The following is a 19,341-nucleotide window of genomic DNA, read 5'->3' as shown; positions in this document are numbered from 1 at the left end:
AGATGCTTTTATACAGCTGAGCCACATAGAACATACTTCCTCCAAATTTTAAGGCTGAGGCAGGAAAATGTCAGCCTAAAAGAGCAACTTTTACAAGGGCTATAAGGAAGCAAAATAATGTTTTTATAAAGTGTTAAGCAGTATTTACTGTAGGGATTGCTCAGTCTGCTCCCTGTGACTCTCCTAAACACCCACAAATGCTGAACAGAGACACATTTATGTGATTCTCAGTTGTCTTGCACACATCACTTCAGCGTTTAGTTAGTTTCCTTTTTGTTTTTCGGTTGTTTCTTATGTGAAGTTGTACACGATTTCATGATGTCTGAATAGCCCCAGAGGTACTTCTTGATAGGTTACTTGAGCCAAGATTCGCCTGATGTTATTGAATGGCCCCACTGCACAAGCATGGGAAAGATTTGTGGTATAAGCTGCTCTTTCTTGTTCTTTTTATGCCCTCACATACTCAGTAGTTTTTCATTATTTTTTTTTACTAAAATCTCTCCTGGAGTTTCCTTATGGCTAAATAATGCAGGAAAGGGAATGCTTTCTACAGTAAGATTTTTGCAGTGGTAGCAACAATTGCCCTCTACACATAGAGCTTTTTGGACCAAAAAAGCACGATTTGGATCAACAAAGATGGAATAAAGATTTCACTTAATTGTTCTTCTACCATCAGGCAGCCAGTGCAAATAAGAAGAAACAGCTCTGGTCTTATAGCAATGATCAAGCAACGGCTAGTAAAGATCGCCTAAGAAAATGCAGCATCCAGACTGGGCCATCTACATTTGTCAAGCAGCCTCTGCATTTCCAGATGCCTGAGCACAGACAGAAGGGCCTGAGTGACCGTGCACTTCCTGGGAATGCTGTCTCCTGCACAGCCAGCCACATTCACACACATCACAAGGTGCAACACAGCACCATATTTTCATGACCTCATTTGAGAGGAACTACTTCTACTCTATTTCACTTTCATTCATTATACCACATCCTCGATCACGGTCTCTGAGCATTTTCCAATGAGACATAAACAAATCACTAATGAGGATGTCATGTGGCTGCCTCTTCCGTTTCATTTCCCAAAGGCCGTGTTTGCTCTGTTTATACTGCAGTTCCATGTGGCTTCCTCTACACATTACATGGAAGGCTTCACAAAACTTATCTATTTGTATGCAACAATTCATCCCACAACGAGCCTGTAGAAGTCTCATCAGCCATCTGGTATTTTTATTTCTCCAGGTTGAGAAAGCAATCAGAGCTAATCCTCCTGTGAACTATGGAAGTCAGGTTTTATTTCGCACTTTTCTGTACAAATAACTCTTTGTAGTCCAAAGACTCCAAAAATCTGTATATTCCCCAACCCTTAAAGGACCCTGATGCTAGATGGCTGCCAGAGTAAATGTGGTTCCTATCCAGAAGAACAAAATTCTCAGGGTAGCTGGTGTAAGATTCTGTAGAAGAATAATTTTTTGCTGAACCCTGCAACTGATATTTCTGTGTGCACCAAGTTTCTGCAGACCAGTGGGAAAGCTGATGTTTTCGCACATGAAAATGGAAGTGGACCTGTCTGTCTGGAACAGAAGATAGTATTTCACAAGTAACTCTTCAGCTGAGGTGTTGCCTTAAGCAATTCTTGTTCTCTGCTCCCTGGCACCACTCCCAGTCTTGTGTCAGCCCAAGTCCCTGTGGAACCAGCATGGCAACTTGGGTAAAGGAAGTGAACCACACAGAATATAACTCTTGTTTTGCTATTTTTCAGCAAGATGGGTTACACTGGCTCAGCACAAACATCTGGTAAGGGCAGCTCATGAAGCCAGCATGAGCAGCTCTGCTCCTAAATGTCTAATCAACTAACCAGCACTGAAAGGTTAATGATCAAAGTCCTTACTTCTTCATTATGCTTTGCTTGCTTGAAAGATATCCTGAGCATTACTTCAAGGCTTCTTTCCAAAATACATTAAAGACAAACCATAATTTGTGTAACCTACGAATTCATTTTAGTAGAGAAAACTGAACCATAACTAGAGGTTGAACCTTAACAGGAAATGTCACCACAATGACATAAATTGGTGCTTGTAGCCAGCCTGTATTTAGCATTCCATGTGGTTTTGTTCGTCCCCTGTTTAAACACCAGTGTTCACAAAATCACTCACCTAATCTGGTAGGACCTTGCTCCCTTTGTTGAATGGACTGCACCATCTCTACAAGCCTGTCAGTCTCTTGAGGCATGTTCCATGAAATTTCTACATTATTTTCCCTGGCATACTGAAGAACTGACACGTGAATTGAAGAATTGCCTGAAGCAGAAAATAAACACTTTAGGCAGTGCATGTGAATGTCTTAAAATAAATCTAAAGAAACGTTGGCATTGTGATTTACATTAGGCACAACTGGACAATGGTTTTCTATCAGAGTGTGAAAAGACCAAAACTGAACTATTCCCTGATGAAAAAACATCCAAGTACTGCTGGAAACAGTTGCTTTTCTATCAGGAGTCAGCATGCAGTATTTTAGCACAGATCAATATGACAGTAACTGGAGAATTTTGTTTTCTTGATCTCCATTCAGGATTATTTCTTTTCCATTTTAAAATTATCTAAACATCCCCTCTTTTTTTTTTCTTTTAACATGCACCTTGTTTTGCACAAGCAGTAGATTGATGCTCCATTTGTCAGATGGGCCAAGCTCCCTGGATCATTTCATGCACAATTCCCTCTCTCATAACAGCACTGGAGTGATGTGCATGGAACAAAGTGAATCCAGGGAGCTTGACCTGTGAAGGGGAATGAAGACAAATTCCAAATTATGGTCCTCTCTAACATCCTGATTATACATTATGTAAGAAATACAAATAAAACTATTAACAGAGCGTTTATATAGACAGTTTGAAATACCAGAATTGCAAAATTAAACCAGGCAAAATGTTGTCTATAGTGATTGGCTATACTTCTCTTCATGGCCCCATACTGAAGGTATTTATTTATAGAGCACGAGTCTTTATCAATGCTTTGTAAGACATATATGAACACTACCAATAACAGCAGTTGCTCCATGGAAATGGTTTAATGCTGGATCAAAAAAATGTAAGTCTATAATTCTGACTAAAAATAAAAACAAAATCCATGTTTGTTAAATAAAACTGGGAAAACACAGGATGCAGATGAACTTGGTACAACGCATACAATGTCTTAAACTGCTCCCTGTGCTACATGATCCCTTCATGTATGTGCAGGATACAATGCTTTCTGCCAGAGGGGCTGCACTGATAATGAAAGATAAGGACTGGCCTGACCAGAGGTGTACCCCCATATCAGTACACAGTCTACAAGCACAGTGAGCTTAGCACACCCAGAAAGCATCAGCCATCCCACAGGGGTCTGGAAATAAACATTGAGCAGTCAGTGCTTTGAGGGATTAGAATGAGTAATTTAAAATTAAGAATTGAAAAACCTCCAATGAGAAGCTGGTTTGTCCCCTACAAGCAAATTCCTTTGTTTTACAAAACATATTTCTGTGTTTGTGCTGAAAGGCAGATACATACCAATCACAACACTTTCAATAAATGCCCGCACAAAGCTTTTCATTTCCTCAAACTCTGATGCTCCAATATTCAAACTTCCATCCAGAAGAAACATGATGTCCATGGGTTTGTTGCACAACTCTGAGGGTGAGAGGGGGAGGGAAAAAAGTTATTTTATATATAATAACCAAAATTAATATCTGCTAATGTGGTAGAAGGGGAAAGGGTAGGTACAGTTGCATTTTGGGAAAACAGAACAGGATAATGACCATTTGAAGCAATTAGTGATGCCCCTTGAATGAAAGCCTTGAGATTCATATCCAGTGGGATACATGGATATTTCAATTCCTGCTTTTCTATGATGCACAGGGTAAACAGAGGAGACCCAACAGAAGAAAGAAGAAATTACACAGAAAATTCATCCAATCTTACCTGTGATTTCAGTCCAAAATCTCATCCCATGAGTGCAGCACGACTGCAGCACTAATTCAGGTGCCTCTTCAATAAGACTGTTGTAACTATTCAAGATAATTGGGTCATTAGGCTGACTGATCTTTCTGAGCTCTTGGATATTAGCACTGGGGGTTATGCCTATGGGAATAACATTTATGCTCCTGGGAGGTCGTGTGATAACATCAGTGGAAGGACTGGATGACACCATATATACCAAGTGAGGAACATCTTGCCTGCCCCCATTCACTGATGTAAATGTATGCTTGGAAATATAATCAAGGGCATTGCCAGTGTTGGTAGCCCTCCCTCCCTGGTAGGGTATACTCCTCACTTTCTCAATAATATTTTCCTTTGACTGTATTTCCCTAAAGGAATACTCCAGACTGACAGTCTCTGAATACTGCATGACTGTAACGTGAATATTTTCCTGTCCCACATTCATTCCTGTGACCACCTTCTCAATGAATTTCTTGACTTTATTGAAGTTTTCCTCTCCAACATTGTCAGATCCTTCCACAATAAAAGCAATATCCAGCCTGTTGGGATGGGACTTTTCTGAAAGAGGTGGTGAGGCTGTGAGTCCCAAAGGGGGAAATATGACACTGGACATGGTTGGAGCAGATGTAGCTGGTGACAGAAGACTTTCTTGAGGTCCAAGATCACACAGGTGATCAATGAGGAAATCTCTATGATCCATTAGCTCCAACACATTGCTCACTAGGAAGGCTCTGCTACCTGGAAACATTTTTGCCACGAATTTGACTTGCTCCACATTGATATGTGGCCCAATCCCCACGGGTATTACTGTGATGTCTCTATTCTTCAAAAACCCAAGCATGTCACGGATTTTTTTTTGAGACCTGCTTGCTATAAATATCACTGCAATTTTGGCAGCATTGGTCCTCTCCGCTTTTCCAAACACATGCAACGCAGTGTATTTAAAGACTTCATAGGCAGATGCTTCTTTATCACCTGTGTATTTTATGTTCTGGACAATTCTTCTCATCTGGGAATTTGTTTTGATATCTTTAAGATTAAGATAGATGGTGGGACCAGCCCTATACACCAGAATTGACACTCGGATTTTTTTCTGGGAGATGTGGAGTTTTTTCATCACACCAATTATGAAAGTCTTCAGCTGTTCAAAGTCATCCTCTGAGAGTTTATTGGAGCCATCGATCAGGAAGGCCAAGTCCATCATCTTGCTGCATGAGTATGCACTGGCTGGTAGCTCAATGTCCTCCTCTGGAATAGGTGTTGTCAGAGTTAGGATGTCCTCCATGGGCTCACAGTCCACACAGGTTAAGTTCTTCCCTTCACACAGACTACAAAAATCATCAAATCAGAAAAACATCAAATTTAACTGTAAAAAGCAATGCTTATAACAGCAAGTCACCCACACATTATAAAAGAACACCAATGCAAAACCAAACATCTCAAAACCGCAATGAAACCAAAACATGATGTGAATAATTTTTCCTCCCACCCCAATTCCCCACAACTTTCCACATGTTATTGTACACCTAAATCCCCTGCATTCATGGATGTTTGTTTAGATCCAGGAAACGTGACCAACTACCGCGTGTTTGTCAGAAGAAACTCCTTAGAACAGTCTTTTGCAGAAGGGGTAAAATCTGTGTCTGGAAACTGTTTAGGAACCACTGAGTATCAGTAGTACAGCAACGTACAGGATACTGGTGGACTGAACTGGTTGATCTGGTCTGCTTCACAAGGAACCAAAACATGAGGCAAACTGCAGGCAGCGAACACCAAGTAAAATCCTAGACTAGGAGAGATGTTTTACCTTTGATATGACTCAGCAAACTCTGTGCAGGGGCCAGGTTTACACAGATTTTAACCTTACTGAAATTAACAATCTTTTTTCTACCTCTTAAGTGCTTTACTTTCCTGGTGTTTTTTTTTCCTGACTTCATTTTAGTTTGGATACAGCTTTGGCACATGTTCATCCTCCACTTTTTCTTTTATCTCTTTTACCTTCCTACTGTTTACCATTATTTCTTCTTCAGTCCAGTTTGTCATATTAAATGCTTTATTTCAACCATAGATGTTATCTCTTTTTAGTCCTGTGTCTTCCCTCACCGTTTCTACTCACCTCCAGTAGTACATTTTCCCCTTTCCACCTCAGCTCCCAATTTTCTTTCCCTCCCTTATTCATCTTTTCCACTATTCATCCTTCTGCACTACCAAGAGCTTTTTCACCTCTGTCACCCTCCACCTTTTATGAACTCATTTAAAATTCATCCATCTCTAGCAAGGCTTTAACACTTCTGCCCTTCTAATTCCTGGCTGCATGTTTCTCTTTACTTCCTAGAATCACAGAGGGGTTTGGGTGGGAAGAAATCTTTAAACTGTATCCTGTCCAACTCTCCTGCAATGAGCAGAGACATCTTCAACTAGATCATGTTGCTTAGAGCCATGTCCAGCCTGACCTTAAATATTTCCAGGGATGGGACATCCACCGCCTCTCTGGCAACCTGTGCCAGTGTTTTACCAATCCCTTTGGTAACTTCTTCCTTATGTCTCATATAAATTGAACATCCTTCAGCTTAAAACCACCACCCCTTGTTCTGCCCCAAATGGCCCTGCTACAAATTTTGTACCCAACTTCCTCATAGGTTGAAGCACTTAAAGGTCACATTAAGATCTTCCCAGACCCTTCTCTTCTCCATCCTGAATAATCCCATCTCTCTCTCTGCCTGTCCTCACAGGAGGTGTTCCAGCCCTCTGACCACCTTCGCTTCTCAGAGAAAAGAACGTGCCTGCACTCAGGCAGGTGGAAAAGAACTAGTCCATATATTCTCCTTATCTTACTGGACAGTCCAAGGAACAGAGTAGGAAAAAGTTATAAACAAGTAACCACCAAAAATGCTTGCTTGCACTGCCAGAGAAAACCCAGGATGTACAAACTACATGTGTCAATACTGGAAGAAGATGCCATTTTCCAGGAAAATACTTCATTTTACATGTGGCACCTTCATTTAAGTTCTCTTAATAGAAGTGTTATGTTCTTTTCAAGCTCATTTTAGTGTCTTCCTAATTGCAGAATGCACAGCTACTTTTGGCATTAACATACAGTAACAGAAGATTTATTATTCTAATCCTTGTATGAACAAGACTCTTCTAGTTTCCGATTTCCTTTGGATGTTTGCTATGAAATTCATTTTTGTGGAATATTTTCTATTGTTTGGTGTAGGCATCTAAATTAGGTGACAGCTATGCAAAAGGATGTTTCCCTAGTGAGATAAGTTTTCCTAATGTTCTGAAATCTTTTCTGAGCAGCAGCCAGTGTATCAACATTTAAGATAAGTTATTATTAAGAATTACAAAAATTGGAGAACAGAGACTCATTTAAGAAGACTCTTTTTTGACCTTTTGCTCTTCAGGGCTCTTCATGTACGTTGTCTAAAATTATGTATTTAATTGATGAGCCTAACTGTCTCATGCCCTGGGTTTATAGCTCAGTTGCACACCAGCCCTGGGTAGAGACCAGGAATTGTAAGCTTTTACGTATTCTGAGCTTCTGTGAGGTTCAGAGCACTTGGAGGTACAGTGCTGGTCTGTGATAATAGCTGCTGCAGTTTTACAACTCCGTTTCCATTAAATCTGATCATTTTACAAGTTGGAAAACTCTCTTTTATTCACAGCATTATAAGTCACTAGTGAAAATATCCATCCATGGTCCAGACATCCAGAGAATGACAGATTTCCATAATATTCCACAGGGCATTAAACAAAATGCAAACAGCCTCTGCGGCATTGCAGCCAAAGGCCCTCATCCTGCACAGTGCACAGCAGTGCACATTCCCTTCCATTCATTTCATCCTATTTGGAAACACCTGTATACAGGATCAGACCATGGGTATCACCTTAACATCTCCTGGAAATTGGTTTTCCAGTAATGGGACACAATTCCAACTGCTAATAATCTCAGCAATTTCTAGACTGAGCGCACATTCAGACCTTGCACCTCACATAGGAATTTTTTAGTGCTGGCAGATGGAAGGAGTCTAACAGCTTTATTGATGTTGAATCACACATTGCACATAAAGAAGTTGAACATCTGAAGCAAGTAGGGCCACCAACACATGGGAAAAGGCCTTTTTCTAGAAAGGAATTTATAGATTTTACTTGCTTCAATTCAGTTGACATCCTATAATCCCTACTGCTGTCATTGAAAAACTTCAGCCCTGGGTTCTCTGTGAAGGGTTATTGACATAAAAGATGGTTTTCAAGCTTCTTTTGGAGTGATATATTTAAAGTTACATCTATATACTTATTCATGAGGATGTACTTCATCCCTGACCCTTCATCCTACACAAGAGGGATGCTGGTTCCCTGCACAACCCCATCATACCAAGACTGACAGTGCTGTGGATCATCTCTGTTCAAAACCACTCTCCTTCCATGTGGGATCCTGTCACCTCCAACTGCACACACAGGACAGTCTTCTGGACTGACACAATCCAGGGACAACTCATCAACGATTTTCCCTGTTTCAAAACAGCAGAGCAATGTAAAGATGCCAGTTGTCATGAACTGTAAAACTAATCACGGGGTTAAAAACAAAACAGTGCTTCAGAGGTGGGCTCAAACCTCCTGAATACTCTGCTTGGTGTTGTGGCCACTGCCAATTTGACACAGATAACTATTTCCTTCCCTCATAATGGCTTTTATTTAGATATTGAAACCACCTAACCCAGTGTATACTTTCAACAGCCAGCACCCACACAGCAGGTAAATATATCTTCAGAACAAAACATGGAAGATGTCAGGGTATCAGTAACATCAGGGGAAAATTACATTTTCCATTATACATGTATATTATTTATTTCTCCTCCTATCCTCTACCTTGTTCTGATCAGAAATACCAGGGCCCAGAATAGCTACTCGGGATCTTAAAATACTTTATTGCTTCCCTTCTTCATTTTCTTCTCCCTGTCCCATATTTCCCATACTTTTTCCTTTCCCTTTTCTACAAGGTAGTTGCTGGAATAGTTTATCTGGAAGCTCATGCTCATGGGAGGATGCTAGCTGGGCACTCTCTGGAGCATCTTGGAGGTAATAAGCAGGTAAAGGCAATGGGTTTCACTGCTGTAGGTGCTCTCGAGCAGAGCATTTTATCAATTTCCAGCACAAATTCATGCTCTACTTTAACCACAGAGTCAACAATCTGTTCCTACACAGCCCCTAATCCTCCAGTATCATCAAGCTGATCCCATCTTCTCTCATCCTTGCTGGCAGGGGTTCACACTTCTCTTCTGGGCACCACTTCATGCCCTCCACACGCTGTGCCCATTTCACAAACCCAAAGTGAGATGCCCAATCGCCTCCCTCCTCAGGCCATAAGGAATTGTGGTGAAAACACATCACTGAACCTGTTAAGAAGAAGAAAAGCTGTTTAAATAAATCAAAATATGCACTTACCTGCAGGACAGTGCACGTGGCATCCTTCCACACACTGCAAAGGACACTCTAAAGCCTGCGGGTGTTGGCATGTGACAGGACAAGCAGGTCCACAGCTGTTATATCTCCATTCACACTGATAATCTAATTCCTGTTTATTCAAGTCCTCACAGCTTTGTGCTATGCAGGGACAGAATCAGAGGCAAAAAAAAAAAAAAAAAAAAAAAAAAAAAAGAAAAGTCAAACCAGAGTGTATATCCACCATGCCTCTCAGAACTATGGCACCAAACACTGTACAAAGTGGACCATGTATATCTAGAAAAATAAAGATTTCCACTTTTAAATAAAGATTATTGTTTTATTATTGTTTGACTACAGTCAGGGCAGACCACCTTTTCACACTTACATCTTTTTTCACACAATGAAATACATGCTTTCAGACCAGAAATTCTTAGGTTTGATAACAGCAAGTGCAACACAACCCCAAATTGCAAACTTTAATTGATGCACATGTACATATATATTACTGAAATTATTTCTTCATCTAGATTTTGTACCACAGGCTACTACATCTCCTAATTGATGGAACAGGTTTGAGGTTTGCCAGGTACAGAAATAGAACAGGGAATGGGAGTGTCAAGAGAGAGCTGCTAGCCCAGCCCCATTAACTCGAAATTCTCTGCATGTCAGTGGGAACAGAGCTAAATCTGACCAGTCTGAACCAAAACCTTGCACGTTTGCACCCAGTTCTGCCTCGTGTTTTCTGTACTTACGGCACAGAGTCGGTGACCTCCAGTGAACAGCCACCCCTTTCTGTGCGCAGGCGTGTGCGTAGGCTGCAACGGTGTCACAGAAACATGCACAGTCCCCAACAGACTCACAAGCACAGGTGTCATACAGGCAAATGTCAATGTATGGCTCTGGATTCACCTACAGGAGAGAAGGGCAAAGGACACTCCAAGTCCTTCATCTCCTTCCTGTACATATCATTAACCTTCAGATCGTTTGCCAAGGGTCAAGGTGCCACATAAATCAGTGCAAATCTTTCTGCTGATGTCAGCAAGGACTGCAGTTTGCAATCACTTAATATTTTTAAGCCTTGTCCCTATCCCTCTCATGCAGCAGTTTGGGTATAACACAGCCTGAAAGGCATTGCATTGGCTCAACTCCCCCTTCCCTAAAATCTCAACCCGTAAGCTTCACTTCATGTGCAATCCCTGGACTATACAGTAAAATTTCCCTTGGGAAGAAGTTACTTCATAGCTTAATAGGTGTGTTTTCCCACAAAGGTGCATTTTCCCATAAAGCCTCCACTACAGGACAAGGTGAGACATGAGAACATCAGCCAGCCTTCACCAAGTCCTATGTGCTGTCAGCACAAGCACACTTTTTCCCTCAGCTGTAATCAATGCCAGCACAGATCATGCAGAATTGAAGAATGTGAAACACATGACCCAGTACTCACCAATTTTGTGCATTCTTCAAAGACACTTCCAGACAAAATGTTGCATGATGATTCTACCATCATCTGCTTCACTATGTTTCCACCACACAGAGGAGACATCAAGGTCTGTTCCAAGCTGGGCTTAATATTGTAAGAGACAAGCAGAGATTGTTTTAGCCTTGTCTTCAGGACCTTGGGACTCTTCAAATTGAAGTAAGAGACCCACTACCAAAGGAAATTGTTTCTCTGAGTAAAGTTTCAAACTGTTGCACAACACACACAGATCCTGCTGCAGCAGAGCAGATCACCTCCTTCATTTTCTCCAGCTCTTACTTGTACCCTGAAATTTTAACTCAGATTTAGATGACAGGAAGACCCACTGTACCAAACACCCAATCTGACAAATGATCATCCACAACTCCTCAGCAGGTCCATGAGTCTTAAAAATATTATCAGATTTCAGCAGACAATACCCAAGGCTGCTGCTGAATAAAAATAGCTCAGTAATCTTCCCTCCTCCCATTTAATTTATCTAAGAACAAGGAGCACTAGTATTGACACAGAATTTAAGACACCAACACTCTGCAGGTCCCGTCCTGCGCCTATGATACTGAAATGAGAAGCTGCTCCTTTTCAGTCTGACTCTGTGGCCTCACTCCACAGTACTGCAACTTTTTATTGTGCTTCAGTCAAATGAAAAAAGTTACCTTCAGAAAGGTAATATTGTGGCTATGTCACACTTGCACATAATTAGCAACTAACCCAGAAGACTTCATGTGATCACAAACAAATGCTTCAGTGTGTTTGTCTGGTAATTCAAATCTTGTAAGAAAATATCTAGAAAAGGCTTTTCCACCCCCTGCCCTGATCACTTGGACAAATTTTCAGAAGAAAAGCATCAGCTGAACGAAATGCTTTGTTTTACAAATGTCAAAACAAGGTATTTCAAGGTATTTCATCGCAAATAAAGCCCAAAGTATTTCATTTGGAAATACTTTGGGCTTTATTTGTCAGCTACTTACAAATTTCTTATTCAATTTCATTCTTTCAAAACTCTGTATTTGGAAAATAGGAAGTAGACTCTTATGTGTAATATACGTAGAACCCCAAGAAATTTCCAGCACTGGGACATAGATAACACTTTCAGAAAGCAGCTACCCTCCCCAGGATTTACATGCAATGATGGATAGCAATAAGCTCTCCCATCCCCCTCCTTTATCCTGCTTTTTCTGATCAAGCCTTTCCAACCTGAAAATAAAAGCGGAATCAAAGTAAAAAAAAAAAAGAGAGAGAGAGAATCATATAGAAAGAAATTAAAGAAATTAACCTGTGCATTCCATTGTTTGTAATGGACAGACTAAGATTTAGGAAATAAAAATTTGAATAGGGAGAAACAAAATTTTTATTTGAACCCACCCTGACTGAAAATTACAGTGACATTTTTTAAGATTAAACTCTAAAATTAGATTTCCAGTGGTGATAGCTGGATTTCAAGCATCTGGGCTGGATAACTCTAGGAACAGTCTCTACTAAACAAATTGGCTATTTTAACATTACACTGAAGCCAGGCAGCCCAGAAGCCTTACATAAGTTAATTGGCCTTTTACCAGATTTAAAAAAGTAATATTTTTTGGCAAAAACATGGAGGAAGGAGTTAATTTCTACTTATTTTAATCCTTCCAAAGCTCTTTGTCCACTCTTCACTGATAGTGTAACCCACACTAATTAGTTTTCACAGTTCATTCACAATTACCTTTGCAACATCAGCACAGTGGGAATTAACTTTCCAAGAATTCCCAAAGTCAACTGGATCTACTTCAAGGTGTTCACTGCTGCTGGTCAAATCATTGTTTTGAATTCCATCAAAATTTCCACACAGACCACACACTTGATCCTTGCAGGGAAAGAAACACAGAAAGCATTAATCTTACAACTGTAGACCAGCTTAGGGTTTTGTTAAGAAGTCTTTTTAGCCTGGTGATTTAATGCCATGAGGTTCAAAAACTGAATTACCCATGGCTTTGCCAAGGCCACTCAGACAGACACAGTCTCTCTCAGAGAATGTGTAGCTCCCATTCCCACTTTGCTTTGCTGAAAGCAGGACCATGCTGTCCCCAGGGACTCCCAGAAGGAAGGACTGCTCTAATCAGCAGTGCCCAGTGGCTCTGTTTGGAGTGTGTCCCTACAATCCCATTTCATTTTTGGAGATTGCTGTCCTATCACCATCACCAGTAAATCTGGCTCTTATGCTGCTCTTCTTGAATGCAGAAGGAAATTATTCCTGGTTATTCTGAGGTCCCACAACACTCATCCTTTCTGTCGTAACTTATTTCCAATGATCCAGGATTTGGCCCTTATAGTTGAACAACCAGGAAAAGAAGGCAGTTCTACAGTACTACCAAACAACCCCTCAATTTTTGAACAAGTGCCTAACATACCATAAAAATCTACATTAAAAAAAAAAAGAAAAAAGCCATTCCCCAGGGACAGGTTAAATGCATTCTTTAGTGAGAATAAGAGGTGGAGCAAAAACCACTTACTTTGAAATTGCCTTTTAAGATAATGGAGACTCCCATGGCCAGGTCCCAGGTCACACTGATGCTTTTGCCCAGTAAAATGATGTAATAACGGCCAGACTTGATGACATCTAAATTATCATTTTCACCCTTAGGAGGTATCCTGATGTTTACCTGAATGAGAGAAACACATTGTACAATCAGCAGTATCTCTAATTATTATTTAAGGTAGGTGATTTTCCCAGTGGGACATGTTAACAGGTGCTTCCATTCATGCTGTTCTCCAGAGAGTTTCAATATACTATCCAGATGCTCCAGAGAAAACCAGAAATTTGGGATACAAGTACAGTCTTTCAATCTCATCTCATTTCCAAAGTCTTTGAATGTGGTCCCAGGGTATACCACACAATGCCAATATATGAAGCAGGGCTGACAAAGACAGGGTATACTCAATTAATCACCAGTTTAGTATTGGTCACTGGTTCACTGAATAATTACATGTTGGTTCAGGCTTTTTTTATTTCAGCTTTTTAGGAAACTTAACAATTCTGTCCTTCTGGTGTAATAAGAACTGGGAGAACCACACATATCAGTGGCCTCTCAAAGACCAGTCGTATTCTGGAGTCAGGAATCTTCTTCTCAACTAATTACACCTACAGGAAAAATCCAGAAAGATTCCTTTTGGTGTCTATTCATTTTTTCCATCACTTTCCCTTCCCCTGTGTGCCTCTTTCTTTTTCCATCTGGCTGCAAATTCACTGCCTGCAGCTACTAAGAATTTAAGAGATTAATTTAAAATGGTCTCTTTCACACCATAATTCCCTTTCAATGGGAACTCTAAGAGGAATATTAAATAATTTGAAAAGAAAAGTCTGGCATGGCTGTTACTTTAAGCACCATATTAATGCACTAACTGCTTAGTTCTGGAAGTTCTTTTAATCAGTAGAAATAGCAATTAATGTAAGGGAGAAAGAAGAGCCCAGAAACCATTTACCCACTCCCTTACTTTGAGGGCAAAATATTTCCTTATCCCACTATTCTTTCTTGCTCTATTCAGCAAAAGCTCAGCACAGTAATTAAATTCTTTTAATCTCTGAGCTATCATCAGAAAATTTATCCCAGAGAAGACAGTTTACATTTTCCATGGATTTCCTAAAGAAGGTCTTCATTGTCTTTAGGGAAGATATTAAAAGATATTTTAGGTTCCAAAAGAGCTAACTTTTTAATTTTCTCCTATGCCCAACATATTACTACACTTGGCCACTTAAAATTCTTCAACAGTCTTGGTCTTTCCAAATTCAGAGGATTCCAAAAAACAGAAGAGGACAAAGTTGAGCTGGGAAGTTGACTTAAATTACAGAATTTTTATGTTTATGGAGGCTTTTTGCCCAACCATGAAGTCATAAACTTTTGACCTTGCAAACTTGCAGATTTGTTTCAGAAAATAAAAAATTATTTCATTTTGTTTTAAATGTAGCCAGAACTGTAACATATCAATTAAACCCTCATTTACCAGCAGCAGTAGAAGCTGCTCTCAAAACATATCATCTTAAAACAATGTTAATTGGAAACATTATAATGGCTAAAAGAATATCTGATTCTTCTGCTTGCTTCTAAGGATTCTTGTGGAAAAAGAGTGTAGAAAGTCATTACTGAATAAGAATTTGCTTAGGAGTCTCCATATCCATTGGTTTTCCTTAATGTCTCTTTTAGTTGTTGTTATTTCTAAGAAAATTTGCTCTGTATATTATTATACTGAGCCTTAAACTCTCCAAAAAGACAACTGAAAATTCACTCAGGGTCATGTGGACAGTGCTGTAATACAGACCTAGGTCTTACAAGGACAGGCTCCCTCAAGAACATCCTCTCATGCTGGAGCTGCTGGATGCCTAAATCACCTGCTGTTATCTTCTGTCCCTTTCTTACATATCCAAATGGAATCACAGCTTTTCTGAAAATCTGTCACCTAAAGAAGCTTTCAGACAAAGCTCAGCTAGATGGAATGATCCCTGCACTGCTATTTACCCTCAGCCAAGTCAGGGATTCTTTAGCAGTAGAAATGAAAAACTAGACAACCAATATGGCTTGTGTTCATTTCTGCAGCACCCAAAAGCCTGTATGGATCCTATGCTGTCATGGTGCACTGCACAGACACCTTTAATAAAGGTCATGTTTTTGTGTTCCTGCCAAGGCACGGTGGCAATTTGCAGGCAATTCCAAACCTGGTACAGCTTTGTCTGTTAACCCAAAACCAGGCAAACGTAGAGTGGTTTCACTGGGAACATTGTTGTAATCTGGTCCAGACACCAGTTCAGAGCACAGGACTTCTGAAAAGGCAGTGACTGAAACAATAATCCACTGCACTCTTGCAATGGCTAAGCTCACAGGCAGTGAGAATTGTCACAGTGCTCGAGGCAAAGGGCTGAACCCTGCCCTCTGGAAAGCTCATTTCCTGCTGGGAAGGGACATGGGAAATGGAAGAGATTCTTGGTCAATTCTTCCATGTTTGTTGGTAGCAAAAGGGAGGAAAAAGAAGAATATAGTCAGGCGGATATTTCATCCAGCAATTTAACAGGACAAAGGACAGCTGACATTCCAGTATCAACTTTTTTTTCACGCGTGTGTGTGTTCAGTCCTTCAGCTTGCTAAATTAGTTCTGATGTTTTACTAGCCACAGGTCAGTCATCTCTTAGCCCTTCCTTGCACTTCATGTTGCTGGAAAGAGGCTTTGACAAACCATGTTTAGAAAGGATCTGAAGCACCCAATACATGAGGGATGTGGAGCTGTTGGAATGAGTCCAGAGGAGGCCACCAAAATGATCAGAGGGCTGGAGCATCTCTGTCATGAAAACAGACTGAAAAAGTGAGAATTTTTCAGCCTGAAGAAGAGAAGGTTGCAGGGAGACTTCATCGCGATCTTTCAATAGCTAAAAGGGCTACAAAAGAGCTGGAGAGAGACTCTTTACCAGGGTCTGGAGTGGGACAAGGGGAATGACCTTAAACTAATAGAGAGCAGGGTTAGATTGGATATTAGGAAGAAATCCTTCCCTGTCAGGGTGGGGAGGCCCTGGCATAGGTTGCCCAATCCCTGGAAGCGTTCCAGGCCAGGTTGGATGGGGCTCTGAGCAACCTGGGATAGTGGAAGGTGCCCTGCCCATGGAAAGGGAGTAGAACTGAGTAATCTTTCAGGTCCCTTCCAACCCAAACCATTCTATGATTATCTGAGATAAACTGACTGGCATCAAGAAATAGCAGAAATACCAAATAGAAGAAATACCTAAAAAGCATTATACCTCTGGAAGAAAAATGGATAAATATAATCCTGCTAACCTGATCATTTTATGATTAAGAACCCCTGAGTGTGAGGTCATTCATGCCTCAGCTTACTGAACAATCTGAAATTATTTTCCCAAGCAAAAAAACAGGAAGGAAAGAGAAAAGAAAGCATACATACATTTCCATTGAACAGCTCTATTTCCCCTCCTTCATACACAATGACAACCCTTTTGGTGCACTTTTCTCCAGTGAAGCCACAGCCTTCATTTGAAATGAGTATCTGAAATGTTCCAGAGTCACCCTTGCAGAAATCCTATCAGATAAGAAAATAAATGAGTCAGTAATGAAAAACACACACAGGGAAAAACACAGAGAAAAAAGAAGCCTCAAACAACACTCTGTAATCTGTGGTCAATAGGATATATATTGGCATGCTAACTGTTCCCATGTTCATTTAGTTTATTCTTAGCACTGCTATTCATGTGTCCCATCCCTTAAAGAGTGAGGCACACTCTGCCAGCGACACACATATGCATAATTTGGAGAGTATTTTTTTGGCAGGGAGAATCCACCATGTTACTATCTGTGATATTTAAAAATGTATGATGGGCACAGGGCACATCTGAATACACAGATAGCTTAATGTATTGATTTTCTTCTAAATCCAGAATTTCTGAGATCCTTGGAGAGTTCCTACTACATTTACATGATAATTCACATCTCTCTGGCCTTTTAGATTTTATTTTTTGGTTGTGTTCATTTTTTTCAGTACACACCTTTTCAGAAAAAGGCCCTGTGTGGAGCTCTCTGTGTCTGTCATTTAAGGAAAACAGATCTGAATCCCATTTTAAGTAGTTTTGTAGTAGCCTATGGTAATGCTGCCCATAAGACCTTTACACAGAGCTCTCAGTGGTGGCAAAGCAATCACTCCTCAAACATAATTCAGCTGGAATCAAGGTGGGAGGACATTTCAAAGACCTAGGCAGAGGCAGGTTGATCACACCTTCCACCCTAAGGAGAACTGCAAGGAGGAATGTGCCTCATGAGGACTCTATGGGGAAAACAGTAACCCACCCAAGAAACATGTCCCACTGTAATTGCAGAATATTTTTGTTATCAATCAGCAGTGAATCCATCTAGTTTTAGAACAAATTTTCAGATAAATCCTCATTTGCACAGACATTTCTAAATACATGATAATCTGTATGTAGATGAGCCTTTATCTTAGTTAACTCTAAATTCTGGCTGCTTCCACAAATAAAAAGTTGGTTTCAGTGTGCTCCGCCTTTATCCCCCTCTCCTCCTTGCTGTGAGGAAAATGGATATTGTCAGGGGACTCCAAGCAGATGGTGCATGAAACAAGACAGGGATCATGCTGAAAGGAATGAGCAGAGCCTGTGCTCTGGGTGCATTTCGGGGAGGTTCATTGAGCATTCCTTGTCTTGCTCAGCCAGACAGTAAGCTACCACTGCAGGATAAAAAGGAAAAGAAAAAAACATTGATTTATGGATAGCCAGAATTCCATTTTGGAGATAAGATTCAGACAGCTCTGCTCCGTACCAAAGTGCTCTCATAAGGTTCACGATGGCCAGCTGGACACATGACAGCCTGATTTCTGTAGAACGAAATTCACTTTTCAAAATTCTCAAGACATCTCTGAAAATGAAAATAAGCTCTATTTTTCTCTACTAATCATCTGGCTTAGTAATTAGAAATAGTTAACTGTGATTTATCCAAACACTGGGCTTCTCACCTGGTGTAAAACTGTTTTTATATATCAAGCAGCTTTAGTATTTGACATGCTCTTCTTACCTGAGCTAGCACATACTGGCAGTTTCCTGGAAATTTGTATTTCAACCCATCAAATGTCAAGTAATGTGCTGTACCAATAGCAGTGCAGGTGCCATCACACAGATTTTTGGTGCACTCCCACTTCCTCCCTTGGCACACACTGTAACAGAGAAAAAGGGGCAATGACAGTTGTCCTTATGTCAATGTAAATTACAAGCAAGAGAACGCAAAGTGCTTTAGGCAAAGTGTAAGTGCCACAGTCTCTGCCTCCAGGAGCTCTCTACCACCAGACAAGAGGCTCTCTCATCAACATAAATCAGCATATGTTAGCAGTGGGTGCATAAATCCAAATAGTGCACTAAGATTAAACGAATAAGGGATGTGTTTCTCTGCTTCTTACAAGCTGTAGTGTAGGACTCTGGGTGGTTTGAATTTCCCTGTTACAAAATAGGTCAGGACAGAGTCTGCTGGAATATTCCTTTTTACTAGAATTTGCTGGAATATGGTTTTATACTAGAATTTTATTTAGGATATGCTGCTCTGCTCCAAGTGCCCTTGCAGCAAAACAGAGCATCCACCACTCTTGCCCTTTTCCAGAAGTACCCTGCAGGAGCACAACCTTGCTACAGAAGCTGCAAATATGAAAGGGGAACTTTCCCTTGACATCCACAGGCTTTTGATTAGTGAAATAAATTGATTTGCTAACTAGCAAAAGGCTGAGCAAATAAAGTAAAACTCAAAATCAGTGGAGAGTTAGAATACCATTTCACACAATATCTAATAATAAACATTTAATAATTAATAAGCAATACATTGCTGGAGGATGGCAAAACATTCATCCACTAAATGCTCCATGAATGCAGATGGACATCATCACTGCCCCAGGAATTTTCTAACCATGCTCTGTGAGGGCAGGGAAA

General features: G+C 40.4%; 1 protein-coding gene across 1 annotated transcript in view; it reads right to left on the bottom strand.

The window, feature by feature from the left end:
- VWF (von Willebrand factor) overlaps positions 1-19,341 on the bottom strand; it is a 124,040-nt gene that overhangs the window by 49,305 nt on the left and 55,394 nt on the right. Inside the window, exons 20-30 of the mRNA XM_014309415.2 lie at positions 18,443-18,581; positions 16,809-16,943; positions 13,379-13,528; positions 12,592-12,732; positions 10,860-10,979; positions 10,168-10,324; positions 9,416-9,574; positions 8,346-8,481; positions 3,950-5,295; positions 3,539-3,658; positions 2,151-2,294 (exon numbers count right to left, since the gene is read on the bottom strand). Coding sequence (XP_014164890.1) covers positions 2,151-2,294; positions 3,539-3,658; positions 3,950-5,295; positions 8,346-8,481; positions 9,416-9,574; positions 10,168-10,324; positions 10,860-10,979; positions 12,592-12,732; positions 13,379-13,528; positions 16,809-16,943; positions 18,443-18,581 — 2,747 coding nt within the window. The remainder of the gene's footprint in view (positions 1-2,150; positions 2,295-3,538; positions 3,659-3,949; positions 5,296-8,345; positions 8,482-9,415; positions 9,575-10,167; positions 10,325-10,859; positions 10,980-12,591; positions 12,733-13,378; positions 13,529-16,808; positions 16,944-18,442; positions 18,582-19,341) is intronic.

This window comes from Geospiza fortis, unplaced genomic scaffold (genome assembly GCF_000277835.1).
Source record: "Geospiza fortis unplaced genomic scaffold, GeoFor_1.0 scaffold164, whole genome shotgun sequence".
Classification (NCBI taxonomy): domain Eukaryota; kingdom Metazoa; phylum Chordata; class Aves; order Passeriformes; family Thraupidae; genus Geospiza; species Geospiza fortis.
This window is presented reverse-complemented; position numbering and strand designations above follow the sequence as displayed.